Source organism: Manacus candei, unplaced genomic scaffold (genome assembly GCF_025592945.1).
Source record: "Manacus candei isolate 608988 ecotype Guabito, Panama unplaced genomic scaffold, ASM2559294v1 h1tg000077l, whole genome shotgun sequence".
In the NCBI taxonomy this organism is placed as follows: Eukaryota; Metazoa; Chordata; class Aves; order Passeriformes; family Pipridae; genus Manacus; species Manacus candei.
In genome coordinates, this window is record NW_026138125.1 from 1,861,169 (window position 1) to 1,888,074 (window position 26,906).

General features: G+C 37.9%; 1 protein-coding gene across 1 annotated transcript in view; it reads right to left on the reverse strand.

Moving 5' to 3' along the window:
* The window catches only part of TMEM163 (transmembrane protein 163), a 93,109-nt gene that overhangs the window by 27,814 nt on the left and 38,389 nt on the right, over positions 1-26,906 (reverse strand). Inside the window, exons 3-4 of the mRNA XM_051810316.1 lie at positions 10,090-10,133; positions 8,898-8,989 (exon numbers count right to left, since the gene is read on the reverse strand). Of these exons, the coding sequence (XP_051666276.1) occupies positions 8,898-8,989; positions 10,090-10,133 (136 nt within the window). The remainder of the gene's footprint in view (positions 1-8,897; positions 8,990-10,089; positions 10,134-26,906) is intronic.

Genomic DNA, 26,906 nt, shown 5'->3' on the forward strand with positions numbered 1-26,906 from the left:
TGCAGTCTTTTTGAGGCTCAAGGGATTGCTGGGGAAGTTGCAGGTGTGGTCCTCTGCAGATCACAGTAATACACAGGCAAAAAAGGCAATATCAACCCCAGTCTTGAAAGTCCTGCTCATTTGTCACTCTCTACTGCTAATCTGAAACTTCCTTGTGTCCAATGAGGTAGTTATATTGCTGGTGGTGTAACTTCTCTGTTATCAGGTTTAGTTACTGAAGAGGTTTTGGACACTGCAATGTACAGAACCACAACTGTTCAGAGTATTTACACCTGCCTGCAGGGTGAAGAGGGAATAGAGTCAATTTAAGATGCACTTTAAAAGGAACAAAGTGGGCTTGCTGTTCATCACACATGTTCCATAATCCACCCCCAACTGCCAGAATCCAGATCAGCATCATTACAGCTACTCCTTTTTCTCACCATAAAAAAAAAAAAGTCCAAACCAGGTTACACAATAAACAGGATTCAAGTAATAGTACAAATTACCATTGAAAGTCAATTTCTCAATTATTTTGATATACTGTGGAATCACAGGGTCTAACCTCTTCTTAAAACACATGAAGGGGAAATGCTGTTTATATCTGAAATTCAGATTAGCTCTGCTAGCGATACATTTCATGTTGAAAATGTTATAGGCCTCCTAAAACTTTTATTATCCCTTAGGAGCTCAACTAGTTGCTGGAGAACAGGGTGTTTACATCCTCTATAATCATGAAGCTCAACTGGGGCAACAGTTCCATAAATAATTTGGTACTCCAGGTATTAAACATCTGCCAGAAAAAAACCCTAACAGACATTTCTACAACCTGGGAGAGTTTGAAAACTCTCATGACCTATTTTCTAGTCCCTGGTCTGCACAGACTGTGCAGCTGCACTTAGAGTACACCTGCCTTACAACCACCCTCCTGGCTTGAGCACTGCTCCCAGCCTTGCAGCAGATGATCAGAGATTCTGTCATTCCCCTGAAGCTGGAAATTAAAGCTTTTAGAGAATTTCCGTAATATTCGTTTTTATGGTGATTATCAAATTCCTGTACAGAAGACATCATATCCCTGATTTTATATATATCAACCTATGTGTAAATACTAGTCAACATACACAAATACTCCTCATCAACTACAAGTGAAGTGAGAGTTTTCCATAAATTAAATAGACTTTGGATCTAACTCCAGTAAAATCATTGCCAAGGCTACAGATGCCACAGTTTTCGAAACAGATTTTAGAATGTATAAATATATACATTTTCAATTTCATATTTAATATAACTTCTATGTGCGTTGATTTGCGTGTGTGTGCAGGGATAACCTTATGCACACATGCATTTCTGTCCAGATAAGAGCAAAGTTTAGGAATACTTTACCTTTGTCTTTATTTGGTACAATGAATTTAGGGAGAAATTATAGTGTTTAATAACTCAGCCTAATGGAGCACATCTAAAACTTGTATCTAGCCCTGGACTGGATGCAGAATTTCAGCTAAATATTTCTGAAGAAAGAATGGTTTGGAAATTTTCAGTGTGGTTAAAAAGAAACTATATTTCCCTTCCTATAAAGCACGTATTCAAGCATAGGTGAATACTTACCTTGAAAACTCTACACTGTGCCTCACTGTGTGGGAGAGATATGCAAGTGTCACATGAGGATGAACTCATGGTAACTGAGAACTACACAAGAGTTGCAGAGGTAGGTTCTGAGCTCTTTGAAGTTTGTAGGCCAGCTCCATACATTTGACACTTTTCCAGACCACTTAGGTGTTCCATTCACTCATCACAAAGGAGTTTTTCCTCCTGCCACAGAGGTTTGCCCTGAACTGTGGGTAGGTGTGGATTTTGCCATCTGTGCTTCAAGTCTCTTTCGTATGTATGGCACAGATAAAATTATCCCCAGTTTTTTCAATGTGACTGATATGTTGGGTCTGAACTGAGAGGATTATTTTCATTCAACACCACCTAAATAGACAGTGCTCATTTAGCCAGGCTAACCAGTACAGCAGAGCCAATCCACACAGAAAAATTTAAATACAGTACAAATGCTAAAAATTACAGAGATGGGGTTTTTTTAATTCTGTGAACCAAAAGAGAATATACCCTGCAAACATATAGATCGGTCTGCTTTCTTATTTGAATCAGAGGAAAGGAGAGAGAAGAGCCAGACCTCACCTTGCAGGATGTCCTCCTATAAACAGTGACTTCTAATTCAAGCTTTGAGTGCAAAAGTAGGATACATCACAATCCCCATATTCCCAGCCTAATTGCAATGCACATATATCCAGCATAACTTCTGTAAGGCTCCCCAAGAGCAAATGCCAGGGTAAATATTCTCAAGTGGTGTCACTGAACATGAGCAAGAGAGAAAAAAGGGTTAAAATTACTTTGGAAGGAGAGGTTTGCTCCATCATAGGGTCTCACCTGGCATCCTGTTTTCTCAGTAACAAAGAAGCTCACCAGCCACTAACTCCCCACATTTGTCCAGCAGCCCCAAAGAGCCCATTTCCTTCAGCAGCAGGGGAGGTGACAATGGTGATGGCTTACAGAATCTGCACAGGGCAGGAGTAAAGTAAGAAAGGGTGATTCCAAGGATCACCGTCAAAGCAAAAATCACTGAGAGGATGAAAGCTTCTGGAGTGCCCTGGACTAGACAAAAAGCAGCTGGACAAGAGACTATAGAGTGAAAGTAGATTTGCAGTTCAAAGAGACAATGTAGAGCAAAGCAGTAAGGTATAATTTCATGAAGCCATAAAGCACCTTTCCCTAGTAACTGAAGGATACCATATAGGATATCTGACTTCCTCTGTCTTCCAAAAATGAATTGCACCAGAAAGTAAAGAGCAGGAGAACAAGGTATTGAAGGAACAGTTATCCATAACATACCCATGCAGACAAAGGGAACACAGCAAAGGGCAGTTCTTTCAGGTATATTCAGTTTGGAGTTGCATACACAGAGTTATGGAGATGATTTTATTACTGCTGTTTACTTAAGTCTAAATTCCAGAAAGCAGGTAACTAAGCAACTGGTAAAGGGTTTCTAAGCACCTGAATGGGCTTCTCCAAGGATCACATGCCTAAGGAGATGTAAGGTTATTAAACAAAAACTGTTCAAAGTTGCATTCTTCCACTTGATAAACATCCACTGATTCATGGTAATATTCGAAACACTAACATGTCTTTTTCCTGCAGTGCCCCATTTACCTGGAAAGTACTAACAATCAATAATGAATGCTAGGCATACTCTCTGAAAGAACAACTGACAAAATACACATAACCAGGAGACCAGCAAGCAAACAAGGAAAGGGATCAGCACACCGATGGTGTTGTAGTCATTGGGTATTATTAAAAGTCTGTTGATAACATTGGTATGCTTCATAAAATGTTTAAATATCCTAATTCCCATGTCATACTGTTACATAGCCAGAAGTTTCACACTCAATGCATGAAGTCCTAGGAAAAGGTCAGAATTTCTTTTCTTCCTTCCTCCCTGCATTGCATATCTCTGTGTAATGGATAACCCATATACAGATAGAGATAGAGGTTATATATAGATGATACAGATATAGACATAGACATAGGTATAGGTATGGATATAGATATGGTCTCCACACAGTGTATTTCTCCAGCTGCCTAAAAAATGAAAACCCCAGGCATGTTCTTCTTTCAACAGACAGAAAAAAATCACAACAATGTTTATAAACCAAAGCTATATATATATACATATACACAATTTAGAAATAAGATGTACATCTCTATTATTGAGATTGTTAAACATAGGGGTAGGGCAGTGAGGGGTGAAAGAGATTCTTAATTGCTGGATCCAGCATTCCAATTATGAATGGAATTAATATTTACTATTTACTCCATCCCTGAGAAGCAGTCAAATATCTTTCTTAGAGATTGCTTTTAGCTCAAACTAAATTAGAAATTTTTGGATTAAGCTCTCATGAGTTGTGTTCTTCTGAATGTCAAAACAGGTGAGAATACCAGTTCATCCTTCCCATAATGTAAGAACCCATGATTTAAATCCACAGGGCAGGCATTTTTCACTTGGCCAATAGGTTCAGCATTCTGGCAGTATCAAATCCAGCTGCCACAGCTGAAGTGTAATGTGTGGAGATGAAAGTTAAATCACAGACATATAGCAATTTGTTTAGATAATGTCTGATTGCAAAATGACTATTTTCTTCTAGCAAAAAGCTTTCTCAGAAGCAGGTGGAGGTATGACAGATATCTGCACCCGTGTCTGGCACACTGTAAATTCTCTCTAATTCTTGTCTTTTTAATATTACTGTCAGTGTTTTGGACAATGTAAGAAAAAAGGGATATATCTGCATTTGTTATATATTATGTCATGGCAACATAGAGCATCACAAATTTGTTTAAAATTATTAGTCCATGATAGAATTTAAATTTCTTATTACAGTAATTAAGGAATGAATAGTCAGAGTCTGAAATATGCAAACAAAAAAAAAACCCCAATGAACCAACCAATCAAAAACCCAACAAACCACACCAAAACAGTGAAAGAAATGTGTGTTTTCTGCTCTTGGCATGATCCAGAATGTTCATTATGAGTAAGGTTTCCTATTTACTCTGGCACTGGGTTAAGAAAGATATTGCCAGACTGGTTCCTGGGAAACACAGAATTTAACTTGGTACCATCAACAAAATAATATATAACAAACACCAGCTGCAACTGTCAAGAATCACTATGTTAAATATGCTGTACTGAGTTAGTTTTTGCAATACAGACTCAGTAGCCAAAAACTCCAAGGAGCAGTGGATCTCACAGGCATAGTCAGACACTCAGTGCTGAGTTGCTCTGTACAGAAAAGATTTTTCCAACCAATTGTCCTTCAAAAGCTCTGTCCTTTAAAGCTTTTTCACTAGGCTGTGCATGTACTTTGTTATTCTGTTTTCTCGATCTTCTCTTTTTTGATAGTGTTTCTCACTTTCTCCTCACACACATTTCCAGCACTACAATCCAACTCCTTCATTCCTTAACTTAACAGAAGCAAAGAGTTGCCCTTAGGCTGCATAGCTGGTGACTAGTTCAACATCTCATGAGACATTTTTCCAATTCTTTATTAAGAAATTACTTCTATTCTTATTTACAGGATTTATTTAAGCCCATGAAAACCCATTGTTACTGCACCAATTTCAATAAATTCCTTCCTTCAACAGAATTTAGATTTGCTTCAGCAACCCAATAAGCTATTATGTCACTAAAGATTTACTAAAGGCAGAATATTCAAGATATCTGTAAACTGGTGATGGAGAACAGGAATGGGGAACCATTCAGGTTTCTTTGCACATCTTGAATGTCTCAGTGCTCAGCCAGTGTTCAAATCACAAACCAGAAGACTGGATTTAGAGCTGTAACCTGACAAATCAACTCTGCTTTGAGCAGGGGTTTGGACTGATGACCTCCATCACAGCACTGCACAAAACTCCCCCCACACCAGGCCTAAAGCACGCAGGTGGTGGGTCTCTGCTTTATCAGCTACATCAGGGTATATTGCTTTTGGTTTCTCCTCTCATGAGAAAAATAAGGTATTGAAAAAGTTTTATTTTAGTCATAAATTTATGGCTCATGGAAACTAAAGAGGTGATTGGTGACAGTCAACATGGCTTCACTAATGGCAAATTGTGCCACAGGATTACAGCTGTGGAAGGTGAGGGAAGAGCAACTGATACAATCTACCTGGACTTGCACAAAGTGAAACACTGTCCTGAGTGGCATTCTTGTCTCTGAACAGGAGAGAGGTGGATTTGATGGATGAACTACTCAGTGGATAAGGAATTGGTTGGGTGGTTGCACTCAAAGAGTTGGGGTCAACAACTCAATGTCCAAGTGGAGACCAGTGACTAGTGATGTTCTCTGGGAGCTGATACTGGGACTGGTGCTGTTTAACACCTTTGCTGGTGACATGGACAGTGGGATTGAGGGCACACTCAGCCAGTTTGCTGTGTGGTGTGGTTGATGCCCTGGAGGGAAGGGATGACACTGAAAGGATGTACACAGCAAAAGTACCTTCTCATCTCGCCCCAGAAAATGAGAAAAATCAAACTATCTAATAAAAATGAAAACCATTGAATGGAGTTAAACTCAGCAGGACAAATTTTCATGATAGTTTCAGCACTCCAATTCCCCTGAAGTCAAATGGGAATGCATTGGTTCATTTTAGCAGAACTTGGCACAGCAAGCATTTTTGTACTGTTAGGAGTGCCAGCCCATAAAATGTTGCATCTCTATCTGCCATATGGCTACATCTTAAGTAAAACTACGCAGTCCTTTTACATGGTAGCATTTTATTCTAAGTATTTAATTCATAGCACAGAATGAGTCAGGCTGGATTCTCCGTCTCTTTTTCTGGGGGTTTGTTTCTCAGTCTGTCTTTATGTTCTCTCTCAATGACGTCCAGCAGTAAGGACTGAATGTAGCTCTGCCTTTCCATGAGAGGCTTTCCACTGATTTCAACAGATTTTGGATCAATCTCTTGCTGTCAAGTTTATGAGACAGGAAGTTTTATAAATTTGCAAAACAAAATTAATTGGCAATTCCACTTGGCTTTTGCCACAGAGCTAAGGATATTTTCAGATCTGTTAGGATACACAGACAAAGGTACTATTTAAATCAATAAAAGACAGACCTATCAATAAAGAACTAAACCAAAGCCACTCTGGCACACCTCACTCTGGCAAACAGGCTCCCGCACTAAGGCAGAATGTGGCCAGGCACGCAGAGACAGGAATAACACACGGCACAACGTAAGCACCTACACAAATTTGCACCAGAAGTGAAGAGCAGACTGGCCCACTGAGGCACTGGCACAGAGGAGACAAGGACTGTGTTAGAGCAGGTGTGGCTACAGGACATGCGATACAAAGATTATTCGTAAGGTGAGCAAGCAGCCAGCAGGCGTCATTGTAACATTGTCCCAGCTAGAGCAAAAGTAATTACATGCAGCCTTTCAAGCAAGAGATTGATTAAACACAACAGGAAATTAGAAATGTGCCTCCCTCAAAAATCTGACACAGTAAGAATTGCCTTAAGCAACACAACCATCTCATCATCCCTCTTTGCTTGTCAGTGTTATGGTAATTCTCCTGTCAGCTCTAGAAACAGAAAGGTAACCAGACTGACTGTCCAGTGATTCATATTCCCAGCATATGGGAACAGTCTTTCACTCAGTACTGATCCCACCATGTAATCTTATCTGTCTTCAACTAAATGGGCATGGTAAGTAATTCATTGATTTAATTTAGCCTTATATAAAGGAGGGGAAAATTAAAATTGAGCGTTAGTTTAGGAAAATACGTTTGCTACCTTGCTTTTTCACTTTACTGCTTTAGCCATAAGGATATGTTGATTCTTCTTTTTTATTGGGAATTTTGTTCTCTGTAAAGTAGTTTACAAGGTTCACTTGAAAAAGCTCAACAGAAGGGGATTTCAAAAATATGTTAATTGGATGTTGACAGGAATCTCTGTGGACACCCACAAAAGCAAAATACTCAGGAAATATCTGTTAAGATCTCCAAATCTGTGCAGGAAGACTAATTTTAATCACATATTTCTGAATTTATTTTTATGAATCAACGCCACATCAGTCCTTTATGGCCTTTTATTTCAAACTGTTCTGTATGGAGCCCTGCCAGAAAGGAACTCACAGCACTGGCAAGCTGTTGCATGAGCTTGAGTTAATGCATGTAAAAATACTGCTTATTTTTTTCTTAGTTTTTAGGAAAAGACTATGAAGATGAGTTATAGACCCTTCTGTCTGGCCTTTTTTTTTCGATCCTACCAGTTATGTACAAGTTCAGTTTTATCAGATTGCCCTTCTTGTTGAAGGGACACCATTAGAGGTGTCTCAGCACAAAACCTACCTTATCCTTCTTTATTGTAAAATTGTAATCTAGTCCAGGGGATAGTTGAACTGTTTTCAAACAAGCCAGATGGGATACTGCTAGCAGTGGCAGCACAGAGCAAACCCAAAGCAGACAAATGTACTGCAATTCTCTATCTAGTTGTACTCAAAATTTGAGTAGGAGCTTCAGATTTTCTTTATGCACTAGATGGAAAAATCCTTGAGTCAATCTCAAGCTGGTCTTCTCAGCTACCACATGTATCCCCAACAGAAATACTGCACAGTGATGCAGAATACAATGCCCACCATGACCAATATTGCACTGCAAATGTAAGCTCTTTTTTCCCATGGGATACATATAGCAAGTATTAAAAATGGGGAAAAAAACCTACGTGCTTGCAAAGCAAACATAAAGAAGACATGTAAGTACTGCTACACTCTTACTTACAAAAAACCCCAAACAAACAAACAAAAAAAACCAGGGGGGTGTCTCTCTCTCGGTACAGCAGTTACAACAACCTGTGCCACCCTACCATCATATCACTAATATGGACTCAATCTTACCAGATGTTCTATAATCTCAACTTCCAATAATATCACTGAGTGTTGAAGTGATTTACATCCAAAGAGAAGGGATTCACGTTTCTAACTTGTTAAAGGAGGTAAAAATATTATACAAGCAACAATTTAAAAAACATACTCTAGTAAGAATAATGCAGTAAGATGCAAAATAAAAGATTTAAAGATTGTAAATACAGTTTTTTGATACAGGTGCTGCAAGGGAGAAAAAAAAAAATCACAAAGACCTGAAAGTTGCTATCTTGGCTAAAAAGAAACTGAAAATCACAATCCCAGGGAGGTTTGCCTAAGGAAAGGCTGCGTGTTTGGGACCAAACAGTAAGCTGGCAGTAGGAAAGAATACTTGCTGACATGACAAAGTGCTTTTTGTCAAAGCTCTGGAGTCTGTAGCATAACAGCTTGACAACAAAAGCTCTGCAGGTCTCTCCCAGAGCCAGAAGTACAGTGAAGTGTACTTACATGTACTCCCTGTGTGCAGAATGCACAGCGGCTGCGTTGCTGTATCGCCACAAAACTATCGCTGACGACAAAACATCCAGGGTGGCATCAAACTGCAAGAGAGACAGAGTCAATGGCTTTGCTGGCCATTAAATGTGCCCTGTGCTAAGAGCAGTGCATTTACTGTCCTGCTGCACAGGCACAGAGCAGCTTCAAATAAATCACTTTAATGAAAGCAGGATTTACATTTATTGAATTGATCTTCACATTTTCGCCACGTATTATTGCATAATGATACACTTCAGAGGTCAGGAAGTCAATCAAGAGATTAAAAACTTATTTATTTTTAATCCATCACTTGTAGAGAAATTAAGGATAAAAAAGAACCACCACAATCTGCAACTGTGGTACAACAAGAGTTAAAATACTAATATGCTTCTTATGCAAAGATTCTGAAGAAAGAAGTGTTTGGAAGTGCCTGGCAGTCATTCCTTTTTCTTGTAGTCACTAATTTCTTAGAAAGTTTTGTTTCAAAGCAAGAAAATACTAACTTTTTTCAAAATCCCATTGTATCCAGATATTATATGAATATGTTATCCTGTATCATCAGGAAAATTGCCATATTTGTATTTCCAGTTAATGAAGACACCAAAAATTAGGCTTGTCCCACTGTAAGAACTTTCATCCTTACATCAAGCTTTCTAGAGTCATCTAACCTTCAAATTTGAAAGAAAGAGACAAATTATTTGATATGAGTCATTGCTTGTAGTTGGGAATTTTTTGCTCTGCTGCTAATCAGGAAAGTCATGGCAAGGACTAGAGAGGCAAGCTGTCATTCCAAAGTCAAATAGCAGTCTTACCATAGACTTCAATAGGAACATGGTAACATAAAATTCACAAGGGAACTTTGGAATTTGGCTCAAGTTCAACAAAAAAGCGAGAGATTTTGTAGAAGAAAACATTATCTACTGATGATGAGATGCAAGCATTGATATTAACTCCAATATAAGACTTAGTGGGCAGAAACTGAAAAAGTGCAATGCAAACGTCCTTCCCAATGTTTGACTTCAACAATACTTTTCCTAATCCATCGTTGACTTTGCACAACTTGCCATGAAATTACCATAAGAAAAAATACAGTATTTCATGTTTAGGGAAAGCCCATTAAAAAAATAAAAGGGATAGAGAATATTTAAATGTATCTTCTACTTACAGCAAATCCAAAGGAGGATGCACTGTATCTCATTACGGAGACAGCTGAAGGAAAAAAACCATTATTTAGAATCACTTTAAATTTTTTGTATCCTTTCTTCTTCACTCATTCAAGATCTACCAAACTTGTTTCAACACATAGGCTTAGTTCCACCCAGTTCCCACTAGAACAACCTGACCAACAGTTCAAAATGTCTACAAGAAAGGCCTTGTGCTGCAGGAAATGGTCAGGTCACTTGAAGGATGCTTTTCTTTCTTGCAAAACTGTAATGGAGCAGATATTAGAATAGCATTCAGATATTTTTATGAAATATACTGTGGTTTAGATGCAGACTGGAGTAAAAACATTTTGGAACTACAATTTCAAGCTCTCAGAAAACTGTACATGTCTCAAGGTGCTCCTTGCTACAGCCAGGAGTTTCAAGTCCCTTGAACTGGATGACAGAAAACTATGCAGGCCCATGGAGACTTCTTGAGTGCCATCTTTTTGACAAAAAGCCTAAGGACAATTCACACAGCCCCAGGAAATGCTTCAAATCCCATCAAATATGTGATTTCCAGAGAAAAAAGCATTAGTAGGAAAATTGACCAGGTCTGATTTTGACTGAATACTACCTCTAAAAAATAAACAAAACTCTAAAAATGGTCTAACATCTAGGAAAAATATACTATTTTTATAATTTTACTCCATGCATCCTAATTCCATCCCCTCACACTTTCCAATTCTAGGAGATGCTGTGCAAGAAAAATACTTCTGGAGCCCAGAGGAATACCAGGGAAGAAGGAAGTAGCAAGGTAAGAGGCCATCACCTGGGACTTCATCAAACTGCAACTCTCCCAGGCTGACAGCCTGGCTATGCCAAGCTCTCAAACACTGAGCAGCTCCAGCTTCTTGCTGTGTTTTATAAAAGGACTACCTGAACCTGTGCTCCCTGAAAAAACTCACAGCCCTCTAGTTCCAATATTCATAGAGTCTGAAATACAGCCTAAAAGGATTGATTTAATTCTTTTTTATGAACAAATATCAGCTAACTTACTAAGGAAAAAAAAAACAACAAACAAACCCACAAAACAGACTCAAAACGACTCATCAGTGACTTTGTAAATCTTAAGCTGACAAACACAATATCTGATTTTCAGTATTCCAGTATTCATTAGAACAGCTTGGCAGAACGGAGATGCTATGGTTTGACTGTTCTTTTCAGTAACAGTAAGTTGCAGTTCTGTGGCACTTATCTGGATAAACAGAAAATAAAATCTTGGGAAAAATAACCCTTTTGTTATGGATCTAAGACCTAGCTGTGGCCACGACCATGCCACGTGTCACAAATATTTGTGACTTTATCATTACAGTTGGCCAAACCAAAAAGAAAAGTCATCAAGTTCTTTTCCAGATTCCAGTTTTCTCAAAGTTGAAGAGTACTGAAACAGTTAGTGTAGATTTACGTCTCCCTCTCATTTTTAAATCATAATGTCCCACACTTCATCTCCTAGGTAAAAAAAGAGGCTATATTTCTTGGTCAGACTTGCCAGGCAAGAGCTTGAAGTGATCCATCTGCAAATTTCAACACTTCACTGCATAATAATATATTACCTATCAAATTTTCCCTGTCTGCCTCCTTAGAGGCACGATTTCAAAAACTGCAGAACTTGCATTTAAAAAAAAAGGGCATTCACAGGTACATACAAACTTGCAATGTTCCTGTCATTACTGCTTGCATATGATGCAGTTCAAAGCAACACTTTTACTCCTACTTCTATTTCTAGCCTGCCCCTGTAGTAGAATAACTCTTCAGTTTTCACTAAATTGCCAGTTTCTTTCCTAACTCAGATCCTGACTTAAAACAAATAAACTTTATGGCTCCTTTAAAAATGAATTTGTTCTTTCTCTGGGTGATGAACTGCATGCAGAGAGCCACACCTTATGGTATGCTTTAGGGGACATATTTGTTGTATTTAAAACACAAGGTCCTTAGCATGAGAACTGTATTTTATGTATTCTACCCCAGCACTAAGACACAATCTGTTTGACCTGAGCTATCCAGAACACTAATGAAAAACAAGTATTAACTAGCAGTGTCACAAGTCTGCTCAAACTTTTTGCTAACTAGTGACTACAGCTCGGACTGGCACCCTACAACGCTAACTTGTAGTGGTGAAAGGCCATAATAAAGGTAGCAATGACCATTTAAGCACTGGAAAGATTTTTTATATATATTATTTATTTACATAAACAACCCAATTTTTTTTTCTTTCAGAGTCAAATAACAACATTAAAGCACCTTCAGCCCTGACTTCAGCACGTTGATACTTCTAGCTGACAAGTACAGTCACAAAGCTCACCAGTAAGTCACCCCGGGTTACATGGGATGTTTGTCCATGGATCCAGGCTCTATGGCAGTGAAAACATCTGCAGTATTGGCTTATAGGGTATCATCCAAGAGAGATTGCCACAGACTAACCACACTAAGAATGACTGACTCCCACTGCAGCCACTGAAGCTGAAGGGACTTCTAGGGAAGTACTTCTTGGTAGCCAAAGATTTGAGACCCCTGGGCAAAGGAATAATCCATGGTCCTTATGACTCCAGTGTCCCTGCTGACTTCCAGGAGCAATTTGTGGCTCTGCAGGAATGGTCCATACAGCCTTGGCTCATCTCTCCCCTTCCTTCTTCTCAATATGCATTTACAGCTATTCCCAGAGAAGCACGTGCTGTAAGAAAAACCCCAAAGATTCCTGATCTCCCTATTGAATCAATACAATGGTGGGAAACAAGCAATGAGGAAAGAACAGAGCAGGCAGCTTAAAAATCCTGTGAGGCCACTGTGTACATTTAGCAGCTCCACTGCCATGACAGCAGGACCCTGCTTTTAGCTGGTTTATTGGCTAAATTGGACAACATTTTATTACCTCTACAATAAAGCAGATAATCCTAATGCATTTTCCTGACATTTGTAAACAGAACTTGCAAGCAATCAGAAACTAAAAATAGAGCCAGCACAGTAAGCCACAAATCTACCACTGCCTCCACCTGCACAGCAATAGCAGTTTGTGAAGTCTGCCAACAAACTGCTCAGATTTTGATGTAATTCCTTCACCCCTTACAAAGTGATTCCAAATAAAGAAAAATACCCCATTTCACACACATTCTACCCTCAACAAAATAATGGTTTGATTCACTTCATGGGCCTCAGAAACTAAGGCCCTAACCCAACAAAATAGTTCCAATTTAACTCTTCAGTCATCTAGACTAGATGATGGTATTTTCTAAAAATCCCTCACGACAACTTAAGGCAAAGAACAGACATGTGATACTGTTAATACTTGTAAAAAATGCTCCAGACCAGGACCAACAGGCACAGATGCCTTTTCCGAGGTACCTTCTCCCTTCTTCAAAATTCTAGTAGAGTAAAATTTGAGGATTTCTGCAATCAGCACAGCAGCTACAAATGGCTGCCCCACATCCAACATTTCAGACACAAGTCTGCCAGATACCTAATCTACATGGGGAGATCCAGAGCTATCCATCAGTGTCATGTTCCTGGATCCACATTTCTACCCCAAAGTCACTTGGCAAAACTGTACCAACCCTACCTATACAAAATCTTCAGCTCATTTTCCTAGTTTATAATTGCTTCAACGTGGTAAAGACCCTTACTTCTGTGCAGTACCATCATACCATTATGTGTGTATCTACCAAGTGGAAACTTAAATATAATGTATATCAAACCTGGACCTTCATCTCATTAGAATTTATGACCAGTTCGTAAAGAAGTCCCTAAGAGGGTTCATTTTCCACCTGCCTGAAAGGTGTCCTAGCAACCCTGTGCAGAATGAACAGGGAAGTACCAGGAGACTTCAATCCTTGGGGAAGACCCAGTGGGAACTCAGTGCACAAGACTCTAAAGAGCCAGACATCATGACCTCAGCTCTGCTTCTGCCTGGGCCATGACTATGAGGTCAAGAACACACTCTTCTCAAGCCTTGTGTTTTTTTAATTTCTGAATTTGTTTTCTGTACAAATTCTACACACTTCAGATCAGGACCTGTATCTTCCAGTCTCTCTGCTGTCTCCTGGACTACAAGCAGAGCTGGAATTTCTGGATTATATATGTGTACTAAAGTAACAAAGCTAAGGAACCTAGGATTTATTATTCCCTCCCTTCAAGGAGAAAGTACAATCCCACCAAAACTATTAAACAGCTTTACTTTTTCCTTTGGTTTTTTTTTTAAAGTCTGAGATCCTTGACATAAATCACTCTACTGCTTAATAACAATATACTTTGCTTCTTCCATTAAAAAAAATTCCTCAAGGCATCCTAAAATTTTTTGCAGATTCAGTGAGGTAACAAATTTTGATATAGGAAGTTTTAAAGCTTTCCAAGAATATTTTTCCTTCCGTGTCTATCATGCCAAATTGTTTTGGTTGTTTGTTTTCATCTATTGCAATGGTCAAACCTTTAGCAACTGCAAACTTCCATAACTTCATTGGCTTCAGTGAACTACAACAGTGTATATCAGCTGAAGATTTTCCTCATTTCTTACTACAGAAGCAGTAGAGTTTCAGGACTTTGTGCAAAGGTTTTCCTTTAATCCACACAGTTCTTTCCAATTTGCTGACAAGTTAGAAAAAAAAATTGTTATTTTTATTGTTATTGTAATCTCTGACTTCAGGATTTTCTATATTAAATCATTCATTTTTCAATTTCAGAATTTTTTTAAAACAGATTTTTTTGTGGTTCTTGCAAAGAGATGTCCATTTTCCCTTAATCCCCTTTATTTATATGTTTTTGTTTATATTTGTCTTGTGTCTTCATCTTTGCCTCACTGAAAAATATCAGACAATTTCCATTTCAGGGTTAAATATTCACAACATGGGCTTTCATGCAGGCAGCGTGGATGTGGTTTTCTGAAACTGAATATTCACTACACCATGGTGCTCACCAATAGCAGCAATCTCAAAGAACAGTAAAGCAGTCCAGTCCTAAAGTTCACTTATCTCCAGGTTCACTTCTGTTTGATTTGCTTTCATCTTCCTATTTACTACCAAAAGAGCAGCCAGGCCTCCACTGGCATGTCCCACAAACGGGTCACAGTGGGCAAACTGGCACAGCTGCACAATCCTGAACTCTGAAATAAAAATAAAAACAACAACAACAACAAAACAAAAACAAACAACCCCCCCAAAAACCTAGAAAAAACTTACCAAAAAAATTGTATAACTTTTCAAATCATGAAAACATTACCCATGTGGAGAACACAGTGAACCAGCTTTCTCTACAACACTCAGTAAACAGTCCCCAAGAGCACACCTGTAATATAAAAAAACCTGAGCATAAAACTACTGAATGATGGAGACACATAGACACTGGTGGTAAATCTGCTCCTGATTTCAGAAAAAAAATAATGCCTGGGATCTCTTTTAACAGCTGCTGAAATACCTTCTATGTACAGCAAGCTTTCACTGCCACTCTTCAGTGAGTAGAACACTAATAAATGGCCAGCCAACTATACCAAAGCCATCAATTTTGTATGTCACCCTTTCCAGCACAGGTAGAGATGAACACCAGAAAACAGTTATTTAAGCAAAGCTGTTTGTAAAGCCAGAAATGAGGCAAGTCCCATAAGGCAGAGTTCACAGCAATTTCTCAGCCTGCTCAAAATCCCAGGCAGGGACAATATCCCAGCATGTGCAAGGGCTGTGCAGGGCTGGGAGAGAGCAGGACCCCTCCTGTCTGGCATCCTACTGCTTCACACTCTGCTGTGCTTCCTCTCTCAGGTGCCAACCTTCTGTTTTCAAACAGGATCATCTCAAAAGAAGAACACAAATAAAGCAGAGAAAAGGAGGACTTGACGTTTTTGTTTAGTTTTGGCTTTCCAGGGGGCAGGAACTAAAAGAAGGCCAATATGTTACAGCTCCAACTGAGCTTTATCAGGATACTGAATGTATACATTGGCATTTAAGAATAGAAATAATAAAACTTGAAGGGCTGTAAGAAACTTCCAATTTTCCTTCTAGGTACATGGTGCAAACCTTCTGCAATTGAACATACAGGTGCATACTTTAATCTGTTGTATTTCAAATGGGGTCACTTAAATCACCCAAAATAACTCACTGCAATGACATTAGAGCACATTGTCTTTTAATGAAACTATGTATTATTGATGTCCCAACTCCAAATAGAACAACTGAAATGGCCTAGAATATTGCAAATGCCTGTGACTGCACATTTACCAGGGAATTTTTTCAGCTTATACCTGCAGTCCACAAGCCTGAACCCAGCTTCCAAAAGCAAAGGAGGCAAGTTGACCCTGAACATGGACAAGGAATGAGTGGTACCTTGGCTAAAAAAGCCATAAATTACCAGAAATGTTGAGTTATATCTGACATAGTCAACAGCTGCTTCTAAAGCCCTGTGACCAAGATTTGTAACTTGCTGTATCCAAACAAAGGCTATCCAGATTTAATGACCTGGGAGACTCTCCCATTTTTTGTGTCTTACTGACTGGAGGCAAAAGAAGCATTCAGGTTCTACTCAGCACAAAAAAAAATTATTCTTGGGAGTTTGAGCAGTTGATTTAAAAAATTAACAGAACAAGCCAGAAGACTGAGGCAAAGACCTTCATCTGACCTAAAAAGGTTTCTGGAAGCTTCACAGAGATTCAACAAACTTGTATTTTATACATGTATCCCCAAACCTGGAACAGCTTGGACACAGGCAAAGCATTATTACCAGTCATTGGAGGTTTTGAATTGTTAATAAAAGAGCTGAAATATTGTTGTTATTCTCAGGTTCTGGTAAGCTCCTGTCCTGTGGTCACATTAGAAAGATGGAGAGATCCTTTCAAAAGGATAATTAAAGGCAGATATTGTTCAAAAGCTCAGATGTATTAACATACAATTTACCTAAAAAGGATTCATGTTAACTACAGCACAACCAATAATAAATATATAAATATCATTGGTTGTGATATGTATTGTGCCATGTATTGGTCTCTATAAGGAACAAAAATATTGTTAATTAGCTTTTATTTAGAACCAAAGCACATTTAAAAGAACATAACCAATGAGAATTGCATCCCCTACCCCTGACAAAGTTATTTGTCTCCATTACTGTAAAGAAGCCAAGTGATTTTTTTTCCCTTTAAAAAGATGCTCAACTTGAGTTTGCCAAATTTAGACTAGAAGAAATATATCAGAAAAGTTCAAATGCCAAAGCTCCAGATTCAGGGTGGGTGGTTTTTTGGTGGTTTTTGTTGGTGGGTTTTTGGGGTTTTGGAGGTTTTTGTTGGTTGGTTGGTTGGTTTTTTTGGTTGGTTGGGTTTGGGTTGGGTTTTTTGTTGGAGATTTTTTTTATTCCTTATTTTTATGCCACTATTTCAAACTTGACATTAGTGTGAGCAAGTTGTGGTATGTCAGAAATCAAGAGCATTAAAACGAATCATAAATGCTGCTATTAAAAAATTAAGTCCCATTTGACATAAATAATTGTCCAATAAGACCTAATTCTCAGCATGCTGCAAGGATTCAAACCACAGGCCTTATGGCACATTAACAGGAAGACCTCTTCCTTAGTATCTGCTATCCACAATACAATACAGATGAATTTTCAACTTACAAACAAATAGAAACCTACTAGATGATAATATTTTTGCTGGAGTTTCGTGTGATTTCAATATGCAAATTTTTGATCAAAGGTCTTTTTTTTCCCCAAGAATTTCAGTAAATTTTAATCAGCTCAACAGATGAAGAATATAATTGCAAAAGTTTTTACTTACCATGAAAAGTTTTCCAAACAAATTATAGTCTATTTTACTTTATGGATTTTAACTTTTTCATTCAGTTGTTGTGGGGAGAAAGTTATTGCTTTTGAGGTCATTATAGACATGTAACTATTATGTTTACAGTTACCTGAAAAAAAACCCCAAACCCAAGAACTACAGTAGTCTTCCTATTTCACAGGTGAGGAAACAGAACTGGATCAGGGATCACAGGACATATTTGAAGGATCCAAAATAAGTTTAATAGCCAGAAGAACTGAACTCTGAAGAGAGAGTATAACTGTGTGGAAAGGCAGGTAGGTCCAAGTGGTTGGCACAGTCTCACACATCACACTGCCAACCCTTAAACATTCCCTTTTCTAGGATTCTTATCTATAAAATGGGATAAAAGTACTTCCACAGTTCAGGACATTATACACAGAGAAAATCATTGTACTGTATGGAAGGATGTAGTGACTCTGCAAGGACTGACAGCAGGTCTCAGGAATACCTCACCTATTTGAACGAACTGTTCAGCATTGTGATCTGCCTTTTATGATACTTCACATTCTCAAAGCCCTGCTTTAACTTTTAAACTGCAAACTTTAACTATGGAAAATGGTAACCCAATTAGAAATGATCTCTGGGATCTTTATGGCATTCTCACAGCTTAACAGTTGTGAGAGGCTATTTTTATACTAAAAGCATTTGAACAGACTTCTGAAAATCAAAGCAGACTTCCTTTTATAGAGAATTATAGCAGTTGTTCAGAAGTGTATCAAGTGCTGAAAAAAAACATTCATATTGAAAATAATTTGGTATTGCCCTTTAAGTTGCACCAGTATAACATATTTATAATTATTGAAACTGATGTGACTGGTGCACCCCCATTGATGGGTCATTACAAGCTCATTTTTGTCCCGCTGAAACCTCTAGAACAAGAAATTCAGTGAGAGTCATGAATACAAAGGGGACTATTTTAAACATCCTTCATTTTAGATGCCTTTGAAAGTTCTGAATTTGGAGCAGAGCAAAATGAGTCCATATAAAACTGTCAGTTGGACACCAAATAATGAAGAACTCAAAATAATTATGAGAAAGAGTTATTTAAAATGACATTGAAACTCAGGTACATGAGAAGATAATACAGGCTGATACATTAAAAAAAACACCAGCATGTCTAGCATAACCTTTTATCTGTGTTCTGTTTTCTTACGAAGGTAAAAGAAAGTATTTTCTTGGCACTTTCCTTGATATTTTTATCTGGTTCATCCCTTAACTCACAGGTGGTTAAGTCTCGCAGTGCTGTTCTTGAGGAGGATAAATAGAAATAGAATAAATTCTCTTCACACATACATTTGGGATTTAGAAATCTAAGACTGCTACCCTGGTTGGAGCCCATCCACAGCTGACCCTTGTTCAGCAGATCCTGGGACAAGGAATGGTCACTATAATCTGGAAGCTGAAGGTCACAGATCATGATCTGAGGCGGGTCTGCCCCACGCAGCTGAGTCCCTCTGTCATCAGTAGGAGCAACAGAGGAGAGGGCTGGAATGATGCAGAGATTAACAAATTTTCCTTATCATAATAAAAGACAGAGGAAAAGAAAAAAGAAAACTCGAGGCTTATATTCATTTTTCTATGCATGGCCCTCCTGGATGTGCAAAGAATGGAGCAAGGTGTGTGAACACAAGACCAGGAGAAATTCACACTCACGACATTTCTGCCTCATATAAAATGTTTGTTGTCTGAGCATTTAAATGAACTTAGAAATATGAAAACCAAGGAAGATCAGAACTGAAAAGCTTTGGGTTTTGAAAGATAATTAGTTTTATTCACAGCCTTTTTCATCACCCCTATCAATTTAAGAGACAAGACACGTATCACACTACCCCTTGTTTAATTAGATGGCCAGTGAGCTGCTCCAGAACAAAACCAAGCTGCCAAATACAATTAAGCAGGCTGCCAGAATATAACACAATAGTAGAGATCTTCCCTTTTGCAAAGGGAGATTAGGAATGCATACCATGCCAGATACTTCAACTGGCTGTGAGAGAGGACACCTGATCAGGCTTCTCCAGCTGTAGACACAACCTGTTTTAGTGTGTAGGAGCCTGAGGGCCTGTTCTCAGAAGGGAATGTGCTGGGCACAGAGCACGTCATGCTAAGGACGCCTCTACATACTGCTAGACAGCTCTTCCATAGCCCTTTAAATCCTTCCATTTAATCTTCTGTTTCAACAAGTAGAAGTTCAATTCCTGCCATTTAATATCTTAAACTTGTAAAACTCTCACAGAGGCATTCCCACACTCAAAAGCAGTATGTTCAAGAATTCCTGTATGTGGTGTATCTGACAAAAATTCAAACCTGGAAGAATTATATTGGAATAAAGTAATATTTATTTTGAAACTGAGGGTAAATTGGAAGAACTGTCAAAATTTTACCCAATAAATTTTACTGGCCCATTTTCCTAATAAACCTACAAAATGCCAAAACAACAACGGTAATTCTGAGTCAGCAAATATTTTCATAATTTAATTTTACCTCAATACTGTCCTTTCAATATTTATTTGCATTTACTATATTGTCAGATAGTTTGTGGCAGTTTATCACCTAGATTGTTACACTGTGAACTCGTTTCTGTAGTCAGATAACTGGAAAGCAAGAGATGACTGAAAATGTTACCTTGTTTATTCAGTTGGACCAAATGGCAGATTTTGTCACCTATTTTGTATATTGTATGAGTTCTGATCAAACTAACATTTAAATGACTTGCCTATTTCTGATAGGGAAGATAATGTTCTTTGCACAAAGCAGTGAAATAGTCCAGGTAACTGCAAATAAAATCTATTGATTTCAGCTCAACAATTAAGAGACAGCAGATCCTTGCTTTACTTCTCATCCAGCTTCTGGAATGCAAAGAAATCTTAAATTTTGAAGAGGATTATTAGTGTTCCTTTCACACAAATCACCAAGCAATGAAAATTCACCATTTTTATGCAAATTTAATTAAACAGTCAAGTTCTGAACACAGATAATTCCCATAAATAAATCAAAAGTCAGGAAGAGAAATGAAAAAGGAAATCCTCTGTGTTACCTTTTTTATCTGAAATATAAACAAACCTTCCGGGGAGAGAAGCAATGTGTGATGGTTCTCTGTTAAATGTAACTGGAAGGAATTGCAGGCCCTTCACACAGATCTCTTCCTCAGACAATGTGTTAATCTTAACAATCTATTGCCGAGGGCTGCAGTAAAGCAGCCTGTCATCAATCCCACCCCAGTGTTGTAGTGTGGAGATGCTCTGATAGCAAGGATGCCACAGACACACTGTACACACAAAACAGCACTGCAGTCAGGCTTGGTGTACGACTCAAGAGCAAATCCAATATATTAAGTTAACTCTGGGCTCGAAGTCATTAGGCAAAAATTAAAATGAAATGTGACTCTTAATAACAAATTTCCTTTGTTCTGTGTTTTTTAATTAAGGTCTGTTAGCAGCTTTTAAATACAATTATTCTGAATAAGTCCTCTTGCAAACAGGTAATGCACATTTTCTAACAAAAACATTTTAAAACTCTGGCAGTTTTCTTCCAATTGTGCAGTCTTGATGACAGGCAGCAGGAAACCCTATCCAGCAATTCAAGAGACCAGGAAGAATGTAACAATTTTCCTGATGGATGCAGAGTTGTAAAGCCAAAAGAAAAACCACTTAATGATTGGCATACCACACTGCTTTGCATCTGTCCAATTTTAGAGTAATTGGCTTGACACGTCTACTGCTAATTCTGATCAAAGTAACACAAGACTTGCAGTCCTCTCTCTATGAGATGAGCTTAATTTATTTGGACAGAAAATAGTCCAGATAATATCAGAAAAAAATATGATGATAAGACAGGGGGATATTACAAAGTCGTACACTGCTATTTATAACATGTAATCACATCAATAAAACTCGAACTACATCAATCATTTTTTTCTGTTCCATGCACAACTACTCCGAGGAGCAAGCTCTTGAAAAATCTTACAAGTATATTCCCAGGATAAAACTTTCTATGTCAAGCAGCATACACATTTTCTTTTAACATACAAAGGGTTTCAACTCTTGCTGGTTTTGCTTTTCTTTCCTGTTATGCAGGCTTCTAAACCAAGAAGAAAATTCTACATTTCAGAATATAGGGAATGTTTAAAGCAGAGCTGACATGCCCTTGACTTGCACGCAAAATGACTTTTCAGTGGAAGATACCAACAATCCGTGGAATCATCTAAAATATCCTGGCTTAATTTTTCTGAAATTATAAGCATAGTCTCTGAAAATACAGTTTTTCAAGGTTTCTGCAGTAACCCTTCTGAAAAGGGAGCTGACTTTGAAAGGACTAACATGTCTCCTACAATCATGACACCAACAGTTTTAAAAATTGTTGTTGTCAACAATATATTTTTTTAAAACATTGTTTCACATTATTGAAAGCAAAAAAAACCAAACCCCACACACACACCTGCACACATACAATTTTATCATTCTTATCTCTTCAGCTGATCTCCTTTTACAAATCAGCCAATATCTATTCTCTGGCTCCATACATAAGTAATGATGGGGGTTGGGGTTTTCTTCATCTGTAAATCTTATTGAGAATAGTTGCTTGTTTTAAAAAGTGGAAGCCTAGAATTACTAACAGCAGAATGCTGGACTTGTGGTTAAAAAAATAGAATGGTCTGAATTTGTAGTCAACAATCCTGATCCTTGAACCTGAGATCAACTTACTAGCAGTGGTAGGTTCTGTGATGAGAATTGTAACACTACTGTGGCATTGCAGACTGACCAGAGATGTCTGGCTCACTATTCCCACTGTGACAGATCTCGTGTTTTCCTTCCTTGGCAAGGAAAGGCTTTAAACTTCCTTGGCCTGATGCACCAACACAGCCCCAGCCCGATTCCCTCCATGACGCAAACGCCGCTGCCCCTCGTGGTTTCACCTCCCTGCTGCCTGATGAAGAGAATGTGCTCCTTCCACAAAGCCTTCCGAGCCAAACCAGGTATTTCATATTCAATTACAGCTCTGCTTATGTGAGATTATTCACTGCTTTCGGTGACCTCCCTCACAGGTGAGACACCCTTTGAAGTTTACAAGTTTACAAGAGCCACAAGACAATGCTAAGTCTGCTCTGCAGCCACAAAAAAGACATTGCAGTAAGTTCAGTCAGCCACTTTGAGGGAAAAATCAAGGACAAAATGAGCAGCGTAAAACTAATGTAAATGATCTGAAGTTAATGTGTCCAAGCACACAAATTAGATATTTTTGTGGTGAAGTTATAGAAGAGTCTAAAGAATATTTTTCCTCTACCCCCAAGCAGATCAACTCTCAATTCAGTAGATATTATTGCAAGATTCAAAGTAATATTACATTAAATAATATCATATGAGAAAAGTAGCTTCCTTTTGGAAAACAGAAAGAACAAGTTACTTCTTTATCAACTTTGCAAAGAAAATTACCGTGTGTTGTGGAGTACTAGAAATTCACCTCACACTATATTACATGGTAACTTTATTGCATACATAGAAGATAAGAGTCCAGACTGTGTAAATTTACACCATGTTACTCAGATATGCTTATTTATTTATACTACTTGATTATCTAGCCTTCATACAACTGACTGTGTTTGTAACATTCAGCCTAAATTTAAAATTTCCCATTACGAAGAGTGTGGTAAAAAAGTCTAAAAATTTCCATGGAAATTATTTAGATAAGTTGATCAATGATAGTGCTGGATAAAAGAATACTTACAATTGAAAACATTATTTTGCAAATATATTTTTAACATGCTGGAAAGATAATATCCTTTCTTCAAATGAGAATATGTAACACCTTCTCAAGTATCCTAATAACATCCTTTTGCATACTAGCTCTGAAAAAATATCCTGCTGTACGCTACTTCATCTGTCAAAGAATAAAATGTATAAAAAGAAATTGAAAGGAAAGGCCAGAGAGAAAAGATTATTTCAGAGCTAGAGCTGAGGCTCCTCTGGGGTAGGAAGTAGGAATGACACAGCTGCTCCAGATGGAAGCCATGAGATTAGTCACAGTTCACACATAAAGTCTTGAAAGGGCTTTAGAACAATTCTGAAATGTTTTCTGCAGTAAGGGATGTATCTTTCTACATGAAAGGAGGGGATCATTCCAAACATACATGGTATAAACAGTTAGACCTACTAATGCTTGTAAAATGGATTTGCAATCTCCTAGATGCCAGAAAGCTCTTATGACATAGAAGTCAATATTTATAGTGTACACATATTTATAGACTCATCATTTCTAAGGAAAGCATTATTTATTTCTGGCCTCCTTTGCATTTTTTATAAATATATGACAAAAAAGAAGAGTCATGATTCAGGATCAGTCACAGGTAGACTACAAGCCCACCCTCTTTGCTGTGGCTTATGGTGCTACTCCGTACATTGAGTTATCAGCCACAAGCCTGGACAAAGTATCCAAGAGGGATCTTGGGGTGCAACTCTCCCAGCTGTGTTATCCAAAGGTCTGGCATACAAATTACCTCTTGGAATGACAGTAAACTTTCAACAGACATTCCAAACAGATGTATTCAAAACCCTGACCATAGACTGATCTCAATCACAATAATTCAGAGGAGGAAATGATCAAAAACCTAAATCGTATTTCGAAGTCTCCATTTATTTACTTTTTTTTCATTTGTTTTCTTCACATGCATGGCCTTCCCATGAATATATAACAAAACCATCCCTCTTTTGTATAAAGGACTTCTTGGGAATTTGCTTTTTTCATTGGGTGTAACAGAAACAAAATGACAGACTGCTCCCTGGGCAGCTGTACATTAAAACCAACGCTGATTCCTACTTGATTTCTCTATAGGAGATATGTTTTCTTTTACCTACATCAACAGGTTTCAAATCCTACAATTGGAATTATGACTGAACTTGTCCACTGGCATGGTTTTTAATATTCTCCTAATTTTCAGGCTAGAAGAAATACCTGTGTTCATTTGTGCTTGTGTTTTTGATTAATCTTGCCCATTATTAGATCAGATACTCATCCCTCTGTGACTATGCCTTGCATCCACACTGTCCAAGGTTGGACTGGCCCACATCTCATCTCACAGTGATACAGCCCCAGCCCAGGACTGGGACTTCTGCACAGAGATCTGATGGTGAGTGACTCACATGCATTTATAGAACACTTTCATCAACACTAATTTAATTTGAAATATCTTCAATATCAGAGTCTCAATAGACAATGACTTGTTGGGGTGTGCATACTGATAAACCAGGGCCCAAAATGAGTCACTTCATTAAGAACTGAGTAATGACTTCTAAACAATTACTGCTTTTGTTGCAAATGAGGCATTTGCTCAAGGAGCAAATACAATCAAGTAATAAAAGGTGCTTATCAGGAGTTATTAAGTAAATATGATGGTTTAAAGAAAATCATGAATGATTTTTGTTGATGCTGTACATTACTCAATGCAAATGATTTTCTCAATTGTTTCTGCTATTATTTTATGTCATGAAACAACAAGCAACAGTGATTATTTGATCCATATCTTTGATGTTCTTTAATAAATTCAGGATTAAGAGTTTGCAGCTTTATACTGACACAAATGGAATCAATAAATTCTTAAAGTCGACTGTGAAAGAAATTGTAAAAACAGGTGTTGGCATTTGGGAACTGCAGTGCTGAACACAGAGCAGATGATTAATTTCATGACAGGTACCACAGAAAGTCCTTAAGAGAAAAGCTCATTGAGACAGCCAGAAGAATATGCACATGAAACAAACCACAACAATTTTATAAATACTCAGTAGAATTAGACATTTAAAATTAATTCAAACTGGCTGTACATGCCAATCCAGTTTCCCTTTATAATTCCAGTTCCACCTACCTAAAATACACAGTCGTCACCATCAATTGATACAATTAGTTTGTCAGATTTAAACAGGAGTCTGAATTTGCATTCAGCAACACACAGATTCAGATTTTTACACCTTAAGAAAGGGTTAAACATTTACAGCCACTTTGATTATTTGCAAATTTAGATCTGACATTAGTCACACTAGAATAGCTGGGCCTTTAACACCGTGTGATGTTCAGACAAGCTCTCAGAAAAGCCAAAAAATCTGCTGGTGTTAAATTTTTTTAAAATTCCTGTCTGGCAGCTGACCTGAAATGGATGTACAGCATCTGTTTCCTCTCAGCACCACTTTCAACTTATACAGTTCCATACCAAGAACATTTTCAGTTCCTTATAAGATTAACTCTTTGGCAAAGTTCTGATCCATAGGCAAAGTAACTGTCAAAATAAAGCACATCAATAAGGTAGTGGTTCATCTTTAAACTTCAAAAGAAATACTTAAGAATCCATGTAAACGTTTACTACAGTCAGGATAATGAAAATATCCTTTCTTTCTTAAAGAAACCACAATGTAGCTTTGAAGAACATATTGAAGAACAATATGTAACTACCTTTTATTTTACAAGTCAACAGAAATGTTGGCTAAATAAAAATATCTAGCAACAGCATCAAAGAAAACCCTATATAAGGTCATTACACAGATTTGTATAGATTGTTACAAGTGTTAAAAGACAGAGAAATGTCTGCACTGCAAGTCCTGCAGAGAAGACGAGTTCCTAAAGAATTTGGTCAATTAATTATATACCTTGATGTTACTTTAAAGATGCAGGTCCTCTCTATTATATATTTTATTGCAATGCGGTCTTGTGGCACATAACTACATTAGTAGAACGTGACTTACACAAGCCTGTATTCTTATTTTTCTTTTGGTTTTGGGTTGTTGGGGTTTTTTTTGTTTTTTGGTACTAGTGCAGAACAAGCACCATCCCCAAAGCTGCTCAAGTAATGAAAAACACAGCAAAAACAACTGGTCAAACCCACTCCCTCAGCCCCTACGTGTCACTAAGAATTCCAGAAGCTGCAAGGAAGTACTAAGCTCAATTCACATCGAATCAAATGCAAACCAGTCACTTTTATACATCTTCCAACTAAAGAAAAGGACCAGTTTAGCA